The sequence below is a fragment of the Myotis davidii genome, unplaced genomic scaffold, assembly GCF_000327345.1.
Source record: "Myotis davidii unplaced genomic scaffold, ASM32734v1 scaffold438, whole genome shotgun sequence".
Lineage (NCBI taxonomy): Eukaryota > Metazoa > Chordata > Mammalia > Chiroptera > Vespertilionidae > Myotis > Myotis davidii.
The window spans coordinates 2,862,520-2,881,742 of record NW_006290031.1 but is presented as its reverse complement, the minus strand read 5'-3'; the positions used below and the strand labels follow the sequence as shown (position 1 = coordinate 2,881,742).

General features: G+C 37.3%; 1 protein-coding gene across 1 annotated transcript in view; it reads left to right on the top strand.

Moving 5' to 3' along the window:
• The window catches only part of HSPA4L (heat shock protein family A (Hsp70) member 4 like), a 51,276-nt gene that overhangs the window by 25,510 nt on the left and 6,543 nt on the right, over positions 1-19,223 (top strand). Inside the window, exons 12-19 of the mRNA XM_015563359.1 lie at positions 2,620-2,753; positions 5,702-5,901; positions 7,996-8,091; positions 13,095-13,232; positions 15,758-15,883; positions 16,408-16,515; positions 18,512-18,643; positions 18,829-18,833. Coding sequence (XP_015418845.1) covers positions 2,620-2,753; positions 5,702-5,901; positions 7,996-8,091; positions 13,095-13,232; positions 15,758-15,883; positions 16,408-16,515; positions 18,512-18,643; positions 18,829-18,833 — 939 coding nt within the window. The remainder of the gene's footprint in view (positions 1-2,619; positions 2,754-5,701; positions 5,902-7,995; positions 8,092-13,094; positions 13,233-15,757; positions 15,884-16,407; positions 16,516-18,511; positions 18,644-18,828; positions 18,834-19,223) is intronic.

The following is a 19,223-nucleotide window of genomic DNA, read 5'->3' as shown; positions in this document are numbered from 1 at the left end:
TAGTGCGCAAGTGCGAGCTCTTCAACATTCTAACAGGCACCATGATAGCGCAAAATCGCGAATCTTCAATGCATATGTAAAGAAATATACGGTAACGTGGGGACAAGGACACATATGTAATTTCTTAATCAATAAAAAATAAAAAGATAGTATAAAGAGCCTCTGGGACAATTTCAAGTGTACCAACATTCAAATTATGGGGGTGCCAGAAGGAGAAGAGAGAGAGCAAGATATTGAAAACCTATTTGAAGAAATAATGACAATAATTCCCCTACCTCGTGAAAGTAATAGACTTACAAGTCCAGGAAGCACAGAGGCCCCCAAACAAAAGGAATCCAAGGAGGCCCACACCAAGACACATTATTATTAAAATACCAAGGGATAAAGACAAAGAAAGAATCTTAAAAACAGAGAAAATCAGTTAGTAAGAAGATAAAAGATATGAACAATATCAAATGGCAATAAATGTATGTCAGCAATTGAATCTAAAAATCAAAGTAAATGAACAAAGAATCTAATGAACAAAATAAACTGATGAATAAAATAGAACCAGAGGCATGGAAACATGGAACAGACTGACAAATCTCAGAGGCAAAGGGGAGGAGGGGCAGGAAAAGATTAACCAAAGAACTTATATGCATACTAGTGACCTGGTGCATGGATTTGTGCACGTTGAAAGGTAATTAGGAGATGGCAGGCAGGGTGAGACTGGATGAGACAGGCTGGACACAACCTGGAGCCAACCTCCCGCAGTCCCTCCCCAGACGAATACACCTGGAGCAGTGCTATGGCTCGCAGGGCGTCTGTAGAGTGAGTGGGGTCCCTCCAGCAGGTGGGGTCCCTTGGCCTGGCCTGCGGGGATCTGGCCAAAACCAGCTCTCTGACATCCCCCGAGGGGTCTCGAAGTACGAGAGGGTACTCTGCAAAGTTGCTGTCTTACAGGGTGTGGAACACAAATGTACAGTAAAGCTGATTTGGTGCCAGCAACAACAACCCACATCCAAAGGTGGAATTGCGCGGCCCCACAAGGAATTGGAATCTCTCCTCTCTGGTTCTGGGGTGCATCACCCAAGAACTGTTGCTGCCAAGTCACCGCAGCTTGACAGCTCCTGTGTTGAGCATCTGCCCCGTGGTGATCAGTGCACATCATACCTACTGGCTGGTCGGACGGTTGGACCTTAGCCTTTTACAGATAGATAGATAGATAGATAGATAGATAGATAGATAGATAGATAGATAGATAGAGATATGCATTACCTGTGGACACAGACAATAGGGTGTTGAAGACTTAGCTCAGGGCCAGAACCAGGTGGAGGGGGGTAATGAGGAGGTAAAGGGGTTTATTTGTGATACTCTCAACAATATAGATTTAAAAGAAAGAAAATATATACAAAGTTAAATTTTAAAGTAAATATATCTTAGTGACTACAATAAGAAAATAGAAGGTATTGGGTTCTTGAATACTAGGACAGAGAAATGGTCCATGAATGTGAAAATTTTAAACCTTGCCTAATTAATAGGATGATGCTATGTATTGAAGAATGTGTTTCTGGGACACTGTAAACAACAGTTATAAAACTGTTATACTACTTAATGAATAGGAATTACTTTGTAGGTTTTTAAATTGCCTGTACTGGAGAGAAGAAAATACTATAAATGACATTATTACATCAATTTAAAAGATTGAAATATGGATTATACATTAAAGTGTCAATGTAAATTTATAAAGTTGACAGTTGTACTGTTGTCATATTAGAGAATATCCCTATTAGGAAAAACACAGTGATGTATTTAACAGTAAATGGCCATAAATATATGTAACAGCCTCAATTGTTTCAGAAAAAAATATACACATACATTGACAGTGTGTGTACACTCAAATTATGAAACAAATGGGGTAAAATGTTAATAGTAGCAAATCTAGGTTAAAAATATATATAGTGCCCTCGCCAGTTTGGCTCAGTGTATAGAGCGTTGGCCTGCAGACTCAAGGGTCCTGGGTTCAATTCCGGTCAAGGGCACATGCCTGAGTTGTGAGCTCGGTCCCCGGTAGGGGGCTTGTGGGAGGCAGCCAATCAATGATTCCCTCTCATCATTGATATTTTTCTCTCTCTCTTCCTCTCCCTTCCTCTCTGAAATCAATGAAAACATATTTAAAATATATATGTGTGTGTGTGTGTGTGTGTTATTCTGTTTATTCTTGCACAATTCTATAAGTTTGAAATTCTTTTCAAATAAAAGTTCCTTTTTAAAGAAGCTAGAATAAAAAAAGGCCATATGAAAGTATTTTGGAAACTAATGGGTAGGATTTGGTCATCAGATGTAAGCAAAAAACAATTTTAAAAAATCTATCTGTATTGGCCTTAACATATACCTATTCTCAGGTACTTTTTTTTTTTAGTAGCACTATTATGATGACAGACATTCTAAAATCTTTGAGCCATAAGCCTGTCAAAATCCAGGTTAATAGTACAAACAATTTATTTTTCTATACTTTGTGCATGGAGAGAGGCCTTTATAATTGCTACTTATGAATTAAAAATGAGGTGGATTCTGTAATTATTTTCATAGGCAAGTTTCTATTTGTTTTAAACTGAGTGTTTTCTCGCTCCATGTTAGGGAATGTGAAGTATTCTGTAAGAACCATCCTGCTCCATTCTCAAAGGTCATTACATTCCACAAGAAGGAACCATTTGAGCTAGAAGCATTTTATACTAATTTACATGAAGTGCCTTATCCTGATCCAAGGATTGGTAAGAGAAAGTTCTCATGCATTTTTTATTTTTATAAATAATATGTTAATATTTGAATTAAGGAAACAAATAAGTTGATAGTTAAGCTAAGCCAGCACTGGATTTTAAAAGAAAGATATTCCATACTTTTTTCTAATATGTACTTGTTAGTGTTCAGAGTTGATTTCTGGAATAACAGCAAAGCTTGAATATTTTCAATTCATTTTGACATCTATATTTAAAGTGTTCTGTAATTGGCCTAAAAGGCTTAGGTAAGGATTATTTTTTATGGAAAAAGTCTAATCAGTAAATTGAAATTGTACTGCCAGACTTACTATGCATATATTCTGATTTTAAACTTATGCTCACTGGTGGCAAATAGAATGAGTATCATTAGATTGATATGAAAGTGAGAATAGGAGACTGTAATATCCATTTTAGTTGAGTAATCTTCCTAAAAAATACAAAAAAAACCACATGATTTTATATCATTTGAAAGAGAAGGGGTCTGGCCAGCGTGGTTCAGTGTTTAAAGTGTCAGCCCGTGCACCAGAGGGTCTCGGGTTCAATTCCGGTCAAGGGCACTTACCAGGGTTGGGAGTTTGATCCCCAGCCCCTATCTGGGTGCCTGTGGGAGGCAACCAATCAACATGTCTCTCTCACATCGATGTTTCTCTCTCCCCTTCCCCCCTCCTTTCCACTCTTTTAAAATCAATGGAAAAAAAAATATCCTCAGGTGAGAATTAACAACAAAAAAAGAGAGAAAGAATAATTTTTAAGTTTTAAAATTCTCTATATGTATTGCTTTTATTGACAGACTAGAAAGGGAACATTATAAATATTTCAAGTACATTATTTAAATCATAGATATTAATTACTGAACGTGGTATTCATTTGCTAGGGTTTCTTAATAAAGTACCACATACTGGGTGGCTTAAACAATAGAATTTTGTCTCACAGTTCTGGATGCTAAAAGTCTGAAGTCAAGGAGCTGGAAGGATTGCTTCCTTCTGAGGACTATGAAGGAGGGATCCATTCTAGGCTTCTTTCCTTGGCTTGTAGATAGCCATGTTCACATGATATTCTCTCTGTATATCTGTCTCCAAATAAAGGTATCAGTCATTGGATTAGAGTCCAGTCTGATAACCTCATTTTAACTTGATTAACCTCTGTGATGACCTTATCTTTAAATCAGGTCTCCTTCTGAGGTCCTGGGGAGTAGGACTTCAATATATGAAGGGCAGGGAGGGGGCATAATTCAACCCACAACACAGGCCAACCATATTGTTTACTACTCATTTTTTCTACCTACTATTCCTTCTCTACTATGGGTATCCTTATTTGAGATTTTTTAACATTAGAGTTCTTTTTTTTTTTTAATCTTCACCTGAGGATATGTTTTTATTGATTCTAGAGCAGCGGTTCTCAACCTGTGGGTCACAACCATCGGAAAACACATATAGCATATCAGATACTTACATTACGATTCATAACAGTAGCACCCAGGCTGGAGATCCCACCTACGTTGGGATCCTTAGCACCAATTACCTATGCCAGTGGTCAGCAAACTGCGGCTCGGGAGCCACATGCGGCTCTTTGGCCCTTTGAGTGTGGCCCTTCCACAAAATACATCATGCGGGAACGCACGAACAGTGCGATTGAAACTTCATGGCCCATGCGCAGAAGTCAGTATTTTGTAGAAGGGCCGGTATTTTGTGGAAGAGCCACACTCAAGGGGCCAAAGAGCCTCATGTGCTTGTGAGCCACGGTTTGCCGACCACTGACCTAGGTATATGCCTTGACTGCAATCAACCCGCAACCTCCTCTGGTATACAGGACGATGCTCCAACCCATTGAGCCACCTGGCCAGGGCAGCATTAGATTTCTTTTTTTTTTTCTACTTACATAATTTACTCCTTAATGTACTTATATATTTATTTTTACATTTGCCTTAAGTTATAAAGAATTCAGAATAATTGCATGATCTATAAATATCTCTGTATATCAAAATGTTGATTTAATGACTTGATGGTGAATATTTCGTCATTTATGTTTTATCCCTCTACCATTTTAGTTTTGAAAAATTGCCGAGCTATAAGAAATTGAAGGACTAGTTTAGTGCAGTGGTTGCCAACCTTTCAGACCTCATGGACCACCAGTGGCCTGCGGACCACCGGTTGGCGACCACTGATTTAGTGAACGCCATACATTCACCTAGATCCAGTTGCTAACATCACAGATACATACACTTTTTGACAAACAGTTTGAAAGTAAGGTATAGATATCCCAACAACTCACCACTAATTACATGTCATAAGTCTCCTAAGAAGAACATTCTCTTACATAAAGACATCATTATCATACCCAAGAAATTTAACATTGGAATAATACTGTTTACTATACAGTCCATATTCAAATTTCTCTGATTATCTACAAAGATATTCTTTGTAACTGTGCTTGAAAAATTAGTATGACCTCTGTAGGTATTAGTGACTGGATAACAGCAATTTTGCTATAGGAAAAATGCAGGAAAATTTTAAGTCATTTTATTTATGAATTACCAAGATGATTATGATATGCATAGCTTGTAGCAAAAAGGGGTAATTTTATATTTGGTTTTCAAACTCAAAAATTTGAATTTTATTTTGGTTTTAGAGCATTAAAAACATACTTAAAAGTTATATTGCCTTGAGTCAGATTGTCCTTGGTTAAAATCCCAACTCCTCTTTTTTCTAGCATTGTTGATTTTGGATGGGTTACTTACTCTTTCTGAGTCTTAATACCAAATTTATTAAGGTATAAAAATGATCTGGGGAAAATACCTGTCCCACAGTAGTTAATCTGGATGTGGTAATAATTTTACAATTATTTGCCAGCATTGGAAAGATGATAGTCAAATTACTGACTTTAATGAACTGAATGAGTTAATCTGAGGCCCATGTATTGATCAAAGCTTTTTTTTCTTTAAGGGAGCTTCACTATTCAGAATGTTTTTCCACAGTCTGATGGTGATAGTTCTAAAGTGAAGGTTAAAGTTCGCATTAACATCCATGGAATCTTCAGTGTGGCTAGTGCATCAGTAGTTGAGAAGCAAAATATAGAAGGGGATCACAGCGATGTTCCTATGGAGACAGAAACGTCATTTAAGGATGATAGCAAAGATGATGTGGTATGTAACATTCTGTTTAAATTCCTCTCATTAAATATAGAGTACTAGAGGCCTGATGCATGAATTCATGCACGGGTGGGGGTCCCTTGGCATGGCCTGCAGGGACTGGGCTGATACCTGGCAGTTCAACACCGCCTGCCGCTCCCGCTCATCCCGTCCGCAACGCCAGAGGGAGGGACGGTGGGAGGTTGGCCTGCCGGGCACCCCCAATTGGGGCCCTGGGGGAGGGACTGTGGGAGGTTGGCTGGACAGCAGGGGGGAGGGGCCATGGGAGGTTGGCAGGCAGGGAACGGGGAGGGGGGAGGGGGAGGCTGAGGGAGGTTGGCTGTGGGAGTGCACTGACCACCAGGGGGCAGCTCCTGCATTGAGCGTCTGCCCCTGGTGGTCAGTGCACATCATAGCAACCCATCAACCAGTTGGTCCAGTTGTTCGATGGTAACAGTCACTTAGGCTTTTGTATAGAGAGATATTAAAGGCCTACACTGGAGCAATTTTTTAAACAAATGATAGGTCACTTGCTAATGGTCTTGATGGCACAAAGGACATTATTATGTAGAAAAATACATACATTAACAAGTTAATTAAATGATTTTCAGAAGCATTGGCTTCTGAATGTGAACAAGTTTTAGAACTACTTTAACCAATTTATTTGGTTAATTTGCCTTTAGATGTATAAATATATATACACACTAGAAGGGTTTTTTTTTTTTTTAGAAGGGCTTTTTGAGTAAGTATAAAACAAAAATGCCAAGTGAGCCCTGGCTGGTTTGGCTCAGTGGATAGAGCGTTGGCCTGGGGACTGAGGGGTCCCGGGTTCGATTCTGGTCAAGGGCACATGCCAGGATTGTGGGCTTGATCCCCAGTAGGGAGCATGCAGGAGGCAGCTGATCAATGATTCTCTCTCATCATTGATGTTTCTATCTCTCTCTCCCTCTCTCTTCCTCTCTGAAATCAATAAAAATATTTTTTAAAAATTCCAAATGACAAAGCATTTTGGCCTTTTAATTGGCAGCATCTTTTCTTAGTATTACAAAAAAATGGAGTAAATAATGAAATTGTGTTTTCCTACATTACATCAACTCACCACTGTCACTTTTTTTAATTATTGTTAATCCTCACCTGAGGATATTTTTTCCATTTATTTTCAGAGTGGGTGGAGAGAGAAAGAGAGAGATCTGTGTCAGAGAAACATTGATTGGTTGCCTCCTGAACGCTCTAACCACTGAGCAACCAGCCATAGCACCCATGTTACTTTTTTCACCTCCTCTCAATCACAGGGTTGAAGAAAATGTACAGTTAGAAGGTGCAGGGCGAGTTGATATGTCAGAAATAATTGTCCTTTTATAAAGGAACACTTACAACTTGTTTTTGTCTTTGGCACAAATAAACTTATTTTTTTATTAAAGCTAGCCTTCTGATTATCCTGTATGTGCTTAACTCCAGATATATTAGAAGACCTAAATTATACTGATTCCTGAATCCTAAGCTTTCTTCTCTTTGAAAGGACAGTAAAGGATAAGATTTTTAAAACCAGAAAAATCTAATACTTAGTACTATTGCCAAATAGAGAGCCCATTTTGGCAGCCTTAACTGGTTGAAAGTTTGTCTTTTAGACATAAAAAAAATTTAAGTTTATGTTATAATAATTCATAGACATCCACTTTGACAATTTTGCTGTATTTCCTTGAGTATTTTGTTACATTTAAAAATATTGAACTTATGAAGTACATAAATTTTGTATCTTTTTTATTTTCCCACATTAAATTCTTTATTGACATTTTTCATGTGAAATTTAATAGGTGTTTTTTGCTGTTGTTCTTGTTTGTAAGCTTGCTTTTATGAATTTGACTTGAAATTTTTCCATTTATTTTGTGTGTGTTTTTACCACAGGTGAATCACACAAGATTTATTCACAGCATCAAATAGGTCTTTTCATTTTAATTACCTGTTACTTGTAGTTATTCTCATGATTGAAAACAAGCTTCTATTTTACTATTTACACAGTTCAAAACAGACTTGAACTCTAAGATGCTGTTTATTAAAAAAAAAAAAATAGACACTACAAATACTATCAATTACTTATTTTCTTTTCAGGATAAAATGCAGGTTGACCAAGAAGAAGGTCATCCAAAATGTCATGCTGAGCACACCCCTGAAGAGGAAATTGATCACACAGGAGCCAAAACAAAGGTTTGTTTTACTATTTCTATGGTTGTGTCTTTTTGGGATTGAATAATCTAAGTTTATGTATTTTCTTTATATTGCATGTTTTTAATACACTTGGTTTTTTTATTTTTTAAATATTTATTGTTGAGAGTATTACAGATGTCCCCCATTATTCCCCCATTGCCCCCGCTCCATACGGTTCCTGCCCTATTCCAGCCTTCACCACCTTATTGTCTATGTCCATCAGTAATACATATATGTATATCTTTGGTTAATCTCTTCCCACTCACCATACCTATCTTCCTTCTGAGATTGATTTATATTTCCATGCCTCTGGTTCTATTTTATTCATCAATTTATCTTGTTGATTTCTTGTTCATTTATTTTGATATTTAGACTCAATTATTGATAGATATGTATTTACTGCCATTTTATTTTTTATATTTTTTATCTTTTTTCCTTCTTCTCCTTAAAGAATACCCTTCAACATTTCATATAATACTGGTTTGGTGTGATGAATTCCTTTAGCTTTTTCTTATCTGTGAATCTCTTTATCTGACTTTCAATTCTAAATGATCACTTTGCTGGGTAGAGTAATCTTGGTTGTAGGTCTTTGCTATTCATCACTTTGAATATTTCTTGCCACACCATCTGGCCTGCAAAGTTTCTCTTGAGAAATAAGCTGATAGTCATTTGGTGCTCCTTATAGGTAACTAACTGCTTTTCTTTTGCTTCTTTTAAGATTCTCTCTTTGTCTTTTGCTCTTGGTATTTTAATTATGATGTGTCTTGGTGTGGTCCTCTTTGGATTCCTTTTGGTTGGGGTTCTCCACGCTTCCTGGACCTGTAAGTCTATTTCTTTCACCAGGTAGGGGAAGTTTTCTGTCATTATTTCTTCAAGTAGGTTTTCAGTATCTTGCTCTCTCTCATCTTCTGGCACCCCTATAATTCTGATGTTGGTATGCTTGAAGCTGTCCCAGAGGCTCATTACACTATCTTCATATTTTCGGATTCTTTTTTCATTTTGCTTTTCTGGTTGGGTGTTTTTTGCTTCTTCGCGTTTCAAATCTTTGCCTTGATTCTTGCGCTCTTCTGGTCTGCTGTTGGGAGTCTGTATAATATTCGTTATTTCAGTCCGTGTATGCTTAATTTCTAGTTGGTTCTTTATCATAACATCGAGGATCTCAATAACTTTATCGGCAGCTTCTAGACAGTTCTTGAGAGACCTTAAAATTGTGGTTCTGAACTCAATATCCTCCATTGTCCTGTTTCTTTGTCTCCGCATTTTTTATGCTTTCTTGGTGCACCCCCTGCTGGTCTTTGTGCGCAATCTTGTTGTAGTTAAGCCTTGATTGTTGTAGTTAATACTAGGGGGATTTGACCTCCAGGCCAACTGGCTATGAGAATCTCTCTTTATCTTTAAACCTTGGCATTTTAATTATGATGTGTCTTATTTGATGTGGCCTCTTTGGCTTCCTCTTATTTGGGTCTTGGCATTTCCTGGACTTATAAGTCTATTTCTTTCACCAGGTAGGGGAAGTTTTCTATTATTATTTCTTCAAATAGGTTTTCACTATCTTGCTCTCACTCTTCTTCTGGCACTCCCATAATGCGAATGTTGGTAAGGTTGAAGTTGTCCCAGAGGCTCCTTACACTATCTTCATACTTTTGGATTCTTTTTCTTTTAGCTTTTCTGATTGAGTATGTTTTTGCTTTCTCATATTCCAAATCATTGTTTTGATTCTCGGAATCCTCTACTGTTAAAATCCTATAAATTCTTATTTCAATTAGTATATGCTTAATTTCTGACTGGTCCTTTTTAATGTCTTTGAAATTCTCACTAAGATCCATGAAAGGCTCACTAAGTCCCTTGAAGCTCTCATTAAGATCCTTGAGTAACGTTATAACCATTATTTTGAACTTTGTATCCAGTAGATTGCTTGCTTCCATTTCTTTCATTTTAACTTGTTTCTTTGTCTCCTCATATTGGCTGCTTCCCTGTGTTTGTTTCTATGTATTAGGTAGAGCTGTTATGTCTCCCGGAATTGGTAGGGTGGCCCTGTGTAATAGGTGTCCTACAGGGCCCAGTGGCTCAGCCTCCCCAGGCACCTGAGCTGGGCACTTGAGGTGTGCCCCTGTGTGGGCTTTGTGCACAGTCTTGTAGTTGAGCCTTGACTGCTTTTGGCATCACTGGGAGGAATTGACCCACAGGCCAATTGTCTGTGAGGAACAGCTGCGACTACAGTGGAAGAGCTACTGTGCAGGAGACAACCCTGTGGAGCAGGACTTGCTTCAGTGGGGCGTTGGTGCTCACTGAGTCTTCCCTTTGAGTGTGTCGCTTATGGATGTGAAGAGTTGTAAACTGGTATATCAAGCTGTCTATTGGTCACACTGGCTCTGGGGCCTCCCAGCAGGAGCTACAGAGAGATCTACAGATTGCTGCTACTTGTATTGGGCTAGCAAGTGCCTAGGCAAGGCCCAGTTGTGAAGCAAGGCAGGTTGGTGCTAGTGCTGGGTCTTGGGCCCATTATTGATAGGTTTGTGACAGGCTGACTCCAGCTGCTGCTTATTTTAAGAGATTTTAGCAAAGTCTGAAGCCTGAGCCAGGACAGGCCATTCATATAAAAAAGTATCTGCAAACAGCTTGCATGGGGCTGCATATTGGATGGGGCGAGATCTCAGGGAATCGTCAGGGCAGAGAAAACAGTATGGGCCATGCTGATGGAAACTCAGATATGGTTGCCAGTTCACTCTGCCATAGGGGAGCTACCAACATGGGAACCATGAACCCTGTGAGCACCCCAGGCTGTGAGAAAGCCACCTCTAAGTTCCTGCTCTGATATCTGACAGTCCAGTTCCTCCTCATATGTTCCTGGATTCCCCTAAAGCCTCTGCCCAGCACTGGAGCTCAGAGGAAGCTGGACTATGAAAGATTGTGTGTGGGCCCTTCAAGAGGAACATCTGGGTCTCCAGCAGCCTCCATGTCACTCAGCCATAATCCCTATTGGTTTTTACAGCCTGAAGTTTTGGGGACTTCTCTTCCCAGTTCTGGAACCCTGGGCTGGGGGTTTAGTGTGGAGCTGGGATCCCCTGCTTCTCATGTGAGGCCTTGGAGATATTACTCCTGATTAAAAATAAATGCCACAGGTGGTTGTCAGACCAGCCTGTTCTATTCCTCTGCCCCTCCTATCAGTCTTTCTTTACTGAGAGAAGTAAAGAATGTGCTCTCTTCTTACTTCTCTAGTTGTAGGACTTCCATTCAGTCAGATTTCAGGCAGTTCTTAATGATGGTTGTTCTGTATTTTAGTTGTAACTTTGATGTGATTGTGGGAGGCATCGAAGTTTACACCACCATCTTGGTTCTCCAATCCTATATAATAAAAGGCTAATATGCAAATCGACCAAATGGCAAAACGACCAGTCACTATGATGCACACTGACCACCACGGGGGCAGATGCTCAACACAGGAGCTGCCTCATGGTGGTCAGTGCGCTCCCACAGGGAGAGCACCGCTCAGCCAGAAGCCAGACTCATGGCTGGTGATTGCAGCAGTGGTGTCGGGAGCCTCTCCCATATCTGCGGCAGTGGTAAAGAGCAGCGAGCCAAGCGGTAAGGAGCAGTGAGTAGGCATGTGGTAAGGAGCGAGGACTCCCAGACTGTGAGAGGGCGCAGGCCGGGCTGAGGCACCCCCTCCCCCCGCCTCCTCAGTGCATGAATGTCATGCACTGGGCCTCTAGTACACTTGATTTTTTTAAAATATATTTTATTAATTTTTTACAGAGAGGAAGGGAGAGGAATAGTGAGTTAGAAACATCGATGAGAGAGAAACATCAATCAGCTACCTCCTGCACGCTCCCTACTGGGTATGTGCCTGCAACCAAGGTACATGCCCCTAACCGGAATCGAACAATCTCAGAGAAAATAGAAAATAAAATAATTATATGAAGAAAACTTAAATTAGCAGTAACACTGCATCTCAAAGTTAACTACTGTAAGCATTTGGCTGCATTTTATAAAATATTTTTCTTTGTGCAAAAAGAAATATTTTTTAAAATAAAAATATAAAGGATAAACGAGAGTCATTGTTTTACGAAGACATCAGTCTTTCTCATACTAAGCAAGATAAGTCACACAGAAAAAGTCAAGAACCATATGATTTCACTTATATGTAGGATATAAAACTGAAAGCAGCCCTAGCTGGTTTGGCTCAGTGGATAGAGCATCAGCCTGCAGACTGAAAGGTCCCAGGTTCGATTCCGGTCAAGGGCATGTACCTTGGTTGCGGGCACATCCCCAGTGGGAGGTGTGCAGGAGGCAGCTGATCCATGTTTCTCTCTCATCGATGTTTCTAACTCTCTATCCCTCTACCTTCTTCTCTGTGAAAAATCAATAAAATATATTTTTAAAAAACTGAAAGCAGCCTTCTTCCTGCCAGTCCTAGGCAACCATTAATCTTTCTATTTGCCTATTCTGGACAGCTTCTTTCACTAATGTTTTTCAAGTTTTTCCAGGTTGTTGGATGTATCAGTACTTCGTATAGCTGAATAATACTGCATTGTATGAATGCATACCACATTTTATCTAACTATTGATTAGCTTGGGCATGTACCTAGGACTGGAATTGCTGGATATATGGGATCTCTGTGTTTATTTTTTGAGAAACTGCCTGTTTTCCAGAATTGCTCTAATTTACAATCTTGTCAGTAATGAATGAGGGTTCCAGTTTCTTCACATCTTCACCGAATCTTGTCATTTTCCATTTTTTATATTATAGCCATCCCAATTGATGTGAAGTAGCATCTCATTGTGGTTTTAATTTGCATTTCCAGCCCAATATATTTTATGTGAAAAGACTTAATGTGCAGAGTATAAAATACTATCAGCATTTAAGTAGTATTTTAAAATATAGTTGATAAGTTTTGTTTGATTTTACTTTCTTGTTTCATCTGAAATTACTCTTAAATCTATTTTTAAACTAGCTTTAGAAATTTATTTTATTATTCTATTGTGTTTTTTTGTTTTTTCAGACAGCTCCCTCAGACAAACAAGACCGATTAAACCAGACCATTAAAAAAGGAAGAGTCAAGAGTATTGATCTACCTATCCAGAGTAGCCTGTGTAGACAATTGGGCCAAGATCTTCTCAATAGCTACATTGAAAATGAGGTATATAAATCCGAGTTGATGTTGAAATAGGTAGTAGTGTATTCTGAGATTTTTGTAGAAGTCAACAGTTATCCCCCCAAATGAGGTAATTAGTCTGTAACTCCTAAGAAATTATTAAATAGATCATTGAACTACTTTATTTTGGACAAAATATTGATCTGTATTAATGTCATGTACAGTACAGTTTCATCTTAGTTATATGAGAAACATGATTATTTCCACTATAAAGGAAGACTAGTCTAACAATAGTGATTCCTACTCCTTTTATTCTTTCTTTAACAGTAACACCCAGCAGATACCTTATGGGGAAGTAATAGCAGCTCCCCTCTTCTAATGTGTTGTCCTAAAAGATTAATGCTCTATTCAGAATGCTTTCTGACTTAAAATTAATACTTTGTAAAATCTCTTGTCATTCTTGAAATTTTCCTTACATGTCTAACTGTTTAATTTTAGAGTTTTGTTTCTTTAACATAAGTAGTTGTATAAGAAGTAATTTATTTTTATTTATTTATTTTTATTTCAGAGAGGAAGGGAGAGGGAGAGAGAGAAAAAAACCAAAACATCAATGATGAGAGAGAGTCATTGATTGGCTGCCTCCTGCACACCCCCACTAGGGATCGAGCCCACAACTTGGGCATGTGCCCTGACTGGGAATTGAACCGTGACCTCCTGGTTCATTGGCCGATGCTCAATGACTAGTCACACGGGTCTCGTTATTTTTATTTTTAAAATTTACACTTAAGTAGTGTTTCCTAGTTTCTGCAGGCTTGGTTGGCATTAAAGAAGGTCAGTTTTCTTTGAAGTGCCCCAATATTCTTCCATCTTCTGCACATTATTCTAGGAATTTTTTCATGAGATTCTGACTATTAACCAATGTCACTGCAATAAATTTAATAAAAAATAAATTAAAAAAAAAGATTTTGACTTTACAGTACTTGCTCCTTTTAGTACCTACCTATATCACTTATGCATTAGTTATTGAAGGCTGCATTTTATGTGAAGCAAGCGTTCCTGCAGACCCTGAATAATTCAGAGTTTGTGTTTTGAAACTAATTTTCCCAAAGAAATGATTGTGAGGAAGTGCAATTCTGGCAAATTTTGCGTATAAAATTGTTCCTTAAGTTTTTAAATGTTTCACTGTTTTAAATTCACAAATGTCAGTACACTGAAGTCTTCTGTTTAAAAGTGTTTTTATTAAAGTGAAATTTTTTTCTTCAAGTAATACTAGCCCCCAATTTTTTTTTTTTTTGCTTTTGATTATAACAGCACTAATTTTTGCTAGCATCTTAAACATGTTGATATCCTATTTAATCCTCAGAACAACCCTATGATGTAGGTACTGCTGGAAGGCTACATTTTACAGATGAGGAAACAGGAGCAAGTAGACTAGATCACTCAAGGAAGAGAGTAACCTTTAATTTAAATCCAGGTAGTCTGTATACAAAGCTCAAGATCACAACCATTATATTATATTTCCTCTCAGGGCTAACATTTTTTCAGCATCAGTTACATGCCAGGCACTGGACTAAATATTTTATGTGGACTCTGTCAATTTTATTAACCCTATGAGCTAAATAGAAGTATACTCTGTATTTTAGGATGAGAAAACTGAGGTTGAGAGGTTAAGTGACTTTTCTCGATGCTAATAAATGGGAAACCTAGAATTTGAACCTGAGTATGTACAATGACATGGTCTATGTGGCTTTTTTAAAATATAAATTCTAGCCCTAGCTGGTTTGGCTCAGTGGATAGAGCATCAGCCTGTGAACAGAAGGCTCCCGGGTTCCATTCCAGTCAAGGGCACATGCCCAGGTTGCGGGCTCAGTCCTCAATGGGGCTGTGCAGGAGACAGCCAATCAATGATTCTCCCTCATCATTGACGTTTCTGTCTCTCTCTCCTTCTTCCTTCTTCTCTAATCAGTAAAAACATATTTAAATAAATAAATAAATAAATAATAAAATAAAAATTCTAATCCACTTTCTGTCTCTATAAATCGGCCTATTGTAGATGAATGTAATCATACAATATTTATTATATAAATGTAGTAATACAATATTTGTTCTTTGGTGTCTGACTTATTGCACTTAGATATTTTCAAGGTTTATCCATGTTGTAACATGTATCAGAACTTCTGTTGTAGGATAATATTCCATTGTGTATATATACATTTATTTATCCATTTGTCTGTTAGTGGACAACTTCCACCTTTTTGCTATTATGAATACTACTACAGTGAACACTGGCATACAAATATCTGTTTGAGTTGCTACTTTGGATATATACCTAATTGCTGAGCCATATTGTTATTTGAGGAACCACCAAACTTTTTTTGTCACTGCAGCAGCATGTACATTTCCAACAGCAGTGTACAAGTATATCACATTCTGCACATCTTCACCAGAATTTTGTTTTTTACTTAGTCATCTTAGTAGGTATGAAGTGATATTTTCATTGTGGTTTTGATTTGCATATCCCTAACTCCCTAATATTCTTAATGGCAACTAATCTGAAACTTTTTGAATAGGGGAAAATGATAATGCAAGATAAATTGGAGAAAGAGAGAAATGATGCTAAGAATGCTGTTGAAGAATATGTATATGATTTTAGAGACAAGCTGGGCACTGTCTATGAAAAGTTCATCACTCAAGAAGTAAGTCTAGCTCTGGCCTGGTGGCTAGTAGGTTGGACTGTAATTCCTTACACCAGGAGGTTTGGGGTTCTATTCCCAATATGGCATATATGGGAGCAAACCAATTGATGTTTCTTTTATATCTATGTTTCTCTTTCTCTCTTGCTCATCTTTCCTTCCCCCTCTCCCTCCCTCCCTCTGTCTCTCTCTAAAAATCAATAAAAAACATATCCTCAGGTAAAGTCTGAAAAAAACAAGTATAAATTTTACAGTTTTTAACTAGAACTACTTAAGTATTTGCTGGTGACTGCTAATACAAATTATATAAATAAATGTGTTAAATGCATTATTGTCAATCTTCTTGAGCACATTTAGGAATGGTTCTTATTTTTCCAATTAGTGGAAGTATATGGTGAAGAACATTTATGAATAAAAGTCAGAAAATATGAAATTCAGTTTTCTATATTTGAAAACAGTATTCCTTCATTGAACTTGTATTTCTAAGGAAAGCATTTTTAGTCACTGTCTTTTAAATGTTTATCTAGGACTTGAATAAACTGTCTGCAGTATTGGAAGAGACAGAAAATTGGCTTTATGAAGAAGGAGAGGACCAACCTAAACAAGTTTATGTGGATAGGCTTCAAGAACTAAAGGTAAATTTTTTAAAGTCCCCGTTAGTATAAAATAGAACATTATTAAGTTTTCCTAAAAATTGTTTGTAAGGTGTATTTTTTTTCATAAATATGTAAGAAATTACTAAGGCAGACGTGTAAGAGGAAATGTTCTTTCTCATTTAAAAAGCATTTTGAGAAGTGAGCAATGCTACATGTAATTGAAATCAAATAATAATCATATTTGTCTGTTATGATACTCAGATATAAATATTTAGATGACCAGAATGTTAGTATTACTTTAACAAACCATATATTTCTTTTTTTTAAAATATATTTTATTAATTTTTTACAGAGAGGAAGGGAGAGAGATAGAGAGTTAGAAACATCGATGAGAGGGAAACATCGATCAGCTGCCTCCTGCACATCTCCTACTGGGGATGTGCCCGCAACCCAGGTACATGCCCGTGACCGGAATCGAACCTGGGACCTTTCAGTCCACAGGCCGACGTTCTATCCACTGAGCCAAACCGGTTTCGGCAAATCATATATTTCTGAAATGTCTTATTAAAAGTGATTTGTCAACCTGACCCCTTCTTATTAGAGGAGTCACGCTTCCTCAGCTTCTCTCCCCCTTCACTGGTTTGATTTTCACATTGCAACTGTGGGGACACTTGGTCAGCAAAGAACTTCAAAAATTTTCTTTTTACAAAGAAATAAGGAGACGTGGTCACCAGATTCCCTTTTTCTAGGCCAATGGTATGATTTTAAGAAAAGACCACTAGTAATCCTTTTTCACCTCCTTACTACCCAACCCTCCTTCTGAAAAAAAAGTAGTTTGATTAGAAACTCAGACTGGAAGGATGACAGGGAATTTTAGTCTTTCCTTCTTAGTGTGGATCATAGTGGGCTTAAATGTGTACATGGATTACCTAGGGCTCTTACTGAAATGCAGATTATGATTCAGTATATCGAGGTAGGCCCAAGATTCTGCAGTTTTAACAAGCTTCTAAAAGACTCTGATGCAGTTGGTCCCTAAATCATTCTCTGAGTAGCAAGGGACTGCATAGAAGCTAAATAATGGCATTAATAAGGATTTCTAGAATGTGGGAAAAAGCAACCTGTTAACTGGAGGATGGGGGTGCAAAAGAAGTTGATATCTTGCAACAATTACTTTCGTGCCAATAAATTACTTCCAAAGGGAATAATTAGAAAGCAACTAGTAAACCCAAGCTTATGACAGCAATACAAGGCTTTATCACATTTTATCTTCTTGGTGATTTTACTTCCTATCTCCCTAAGAGAATGCATGTATTTTGGGCCAGGCAGCTAATGCTAATAAAAATAACTGGAAAAGCCCAAAAGCACCCCAAGTGGATGTTTTGCCTCAAATGTATAATTAACCATAAAAATGAGTGCTACATAAGTTTTTATAGGCTTTACTATTGTTTTGAGATGGCTTTTAGAAATTTAAAATGCAGTACTGCTTCTTCTTCAGATATATTTATAATAAAAAGTATGATGTATATACTAAATGCAATATGGTATCCTGGAACAGAAAAAGATGAAGTCCGAATAAAGTCTGAATTTCAATTAATAGTAATGTACCAGAGTTGGTTTCTTCGTTTTGACTAATACGCTGTGCTGGTATAAAATCTTAACATTAGAGAAAAGTGATAAGAAGTGCTTGTGTCTGTCTTTTATTTCCTTTGTAACTTTTCTGAACATCTAAAGTAAACTGATTCTTATTTAAGTATATAAACAATTTGAAAGAAAATAGTTACTCATTCTTCTATATTATACCTCTCCTGAATGTTATATAGGCTATTTTAACAGTTAGAAACTCCCCATTCCAGGGTCCAAAGATTTTCTTTTTCTGAAAAAATACAATTTATTTTTAAAGCACTGCATTTATAATACAGTATACATTTTTAAATTAATTAATAAACATAATATACATAATATTCAATGTCTTCTGCTAAAAGGTTTTTTCTGTTAGTAACTTTTTCTTTTTAAAAAAATTTACTTATGTTCACAGAAATATGGCCAGCCTATTCAAATGAGATACATGGAACATGAAGAGAGACCAAAAGCTTTAACCGACTTGGGGAAAAAGATACAACTTGTCATGAAAGTGATAGAAGCATACAGAAACAAGGTATTGAATTCATAAAGTCAGCTGATGATTATGGCATGTGGAGTTCATGGTGAGAGTGGGGCAAATCTAAAAGTTCTCAGCTACAAAGCTGTGACAGTTGTTACTACCAAATTTCAGAGACACTGTGCACCAAACTTGAAACTTTTCATTTTTTATGAGAATTATCAGTAAATGATATTACTGCATTTAAAATACAGTGCAGGTATGTGCTTTTAATTTTTTTTAATTTCCTAAAACCACATTATAAATTAATCCATTGATCAAATCCATAGTGAGAGGTTTTCTTGGACCTTTTTTATTACAGGCCTTTTTGTAACTGGTCTCTGCTAGCCTTTATTTTTGTCCTGTGTCCTTTTTCTTTTGGTTTCCGTCTGTCTTCCAGTCTATTACTCACTTGCAATCCCCTGTACCCATGGTTCTTTTATATACATACCCAAATCTATATTACTACCCTTGACCTTTCCACTGATTTTAAGCTTCAAAAATTTAGTTAAATAATGATATCTCCACTTGGATATAACAATAAGATTTAACAAAATTAAGCTTATCATTTTTTTCCTCTAACCAGAGGTTAGCCAACTTTTTCTTTAAA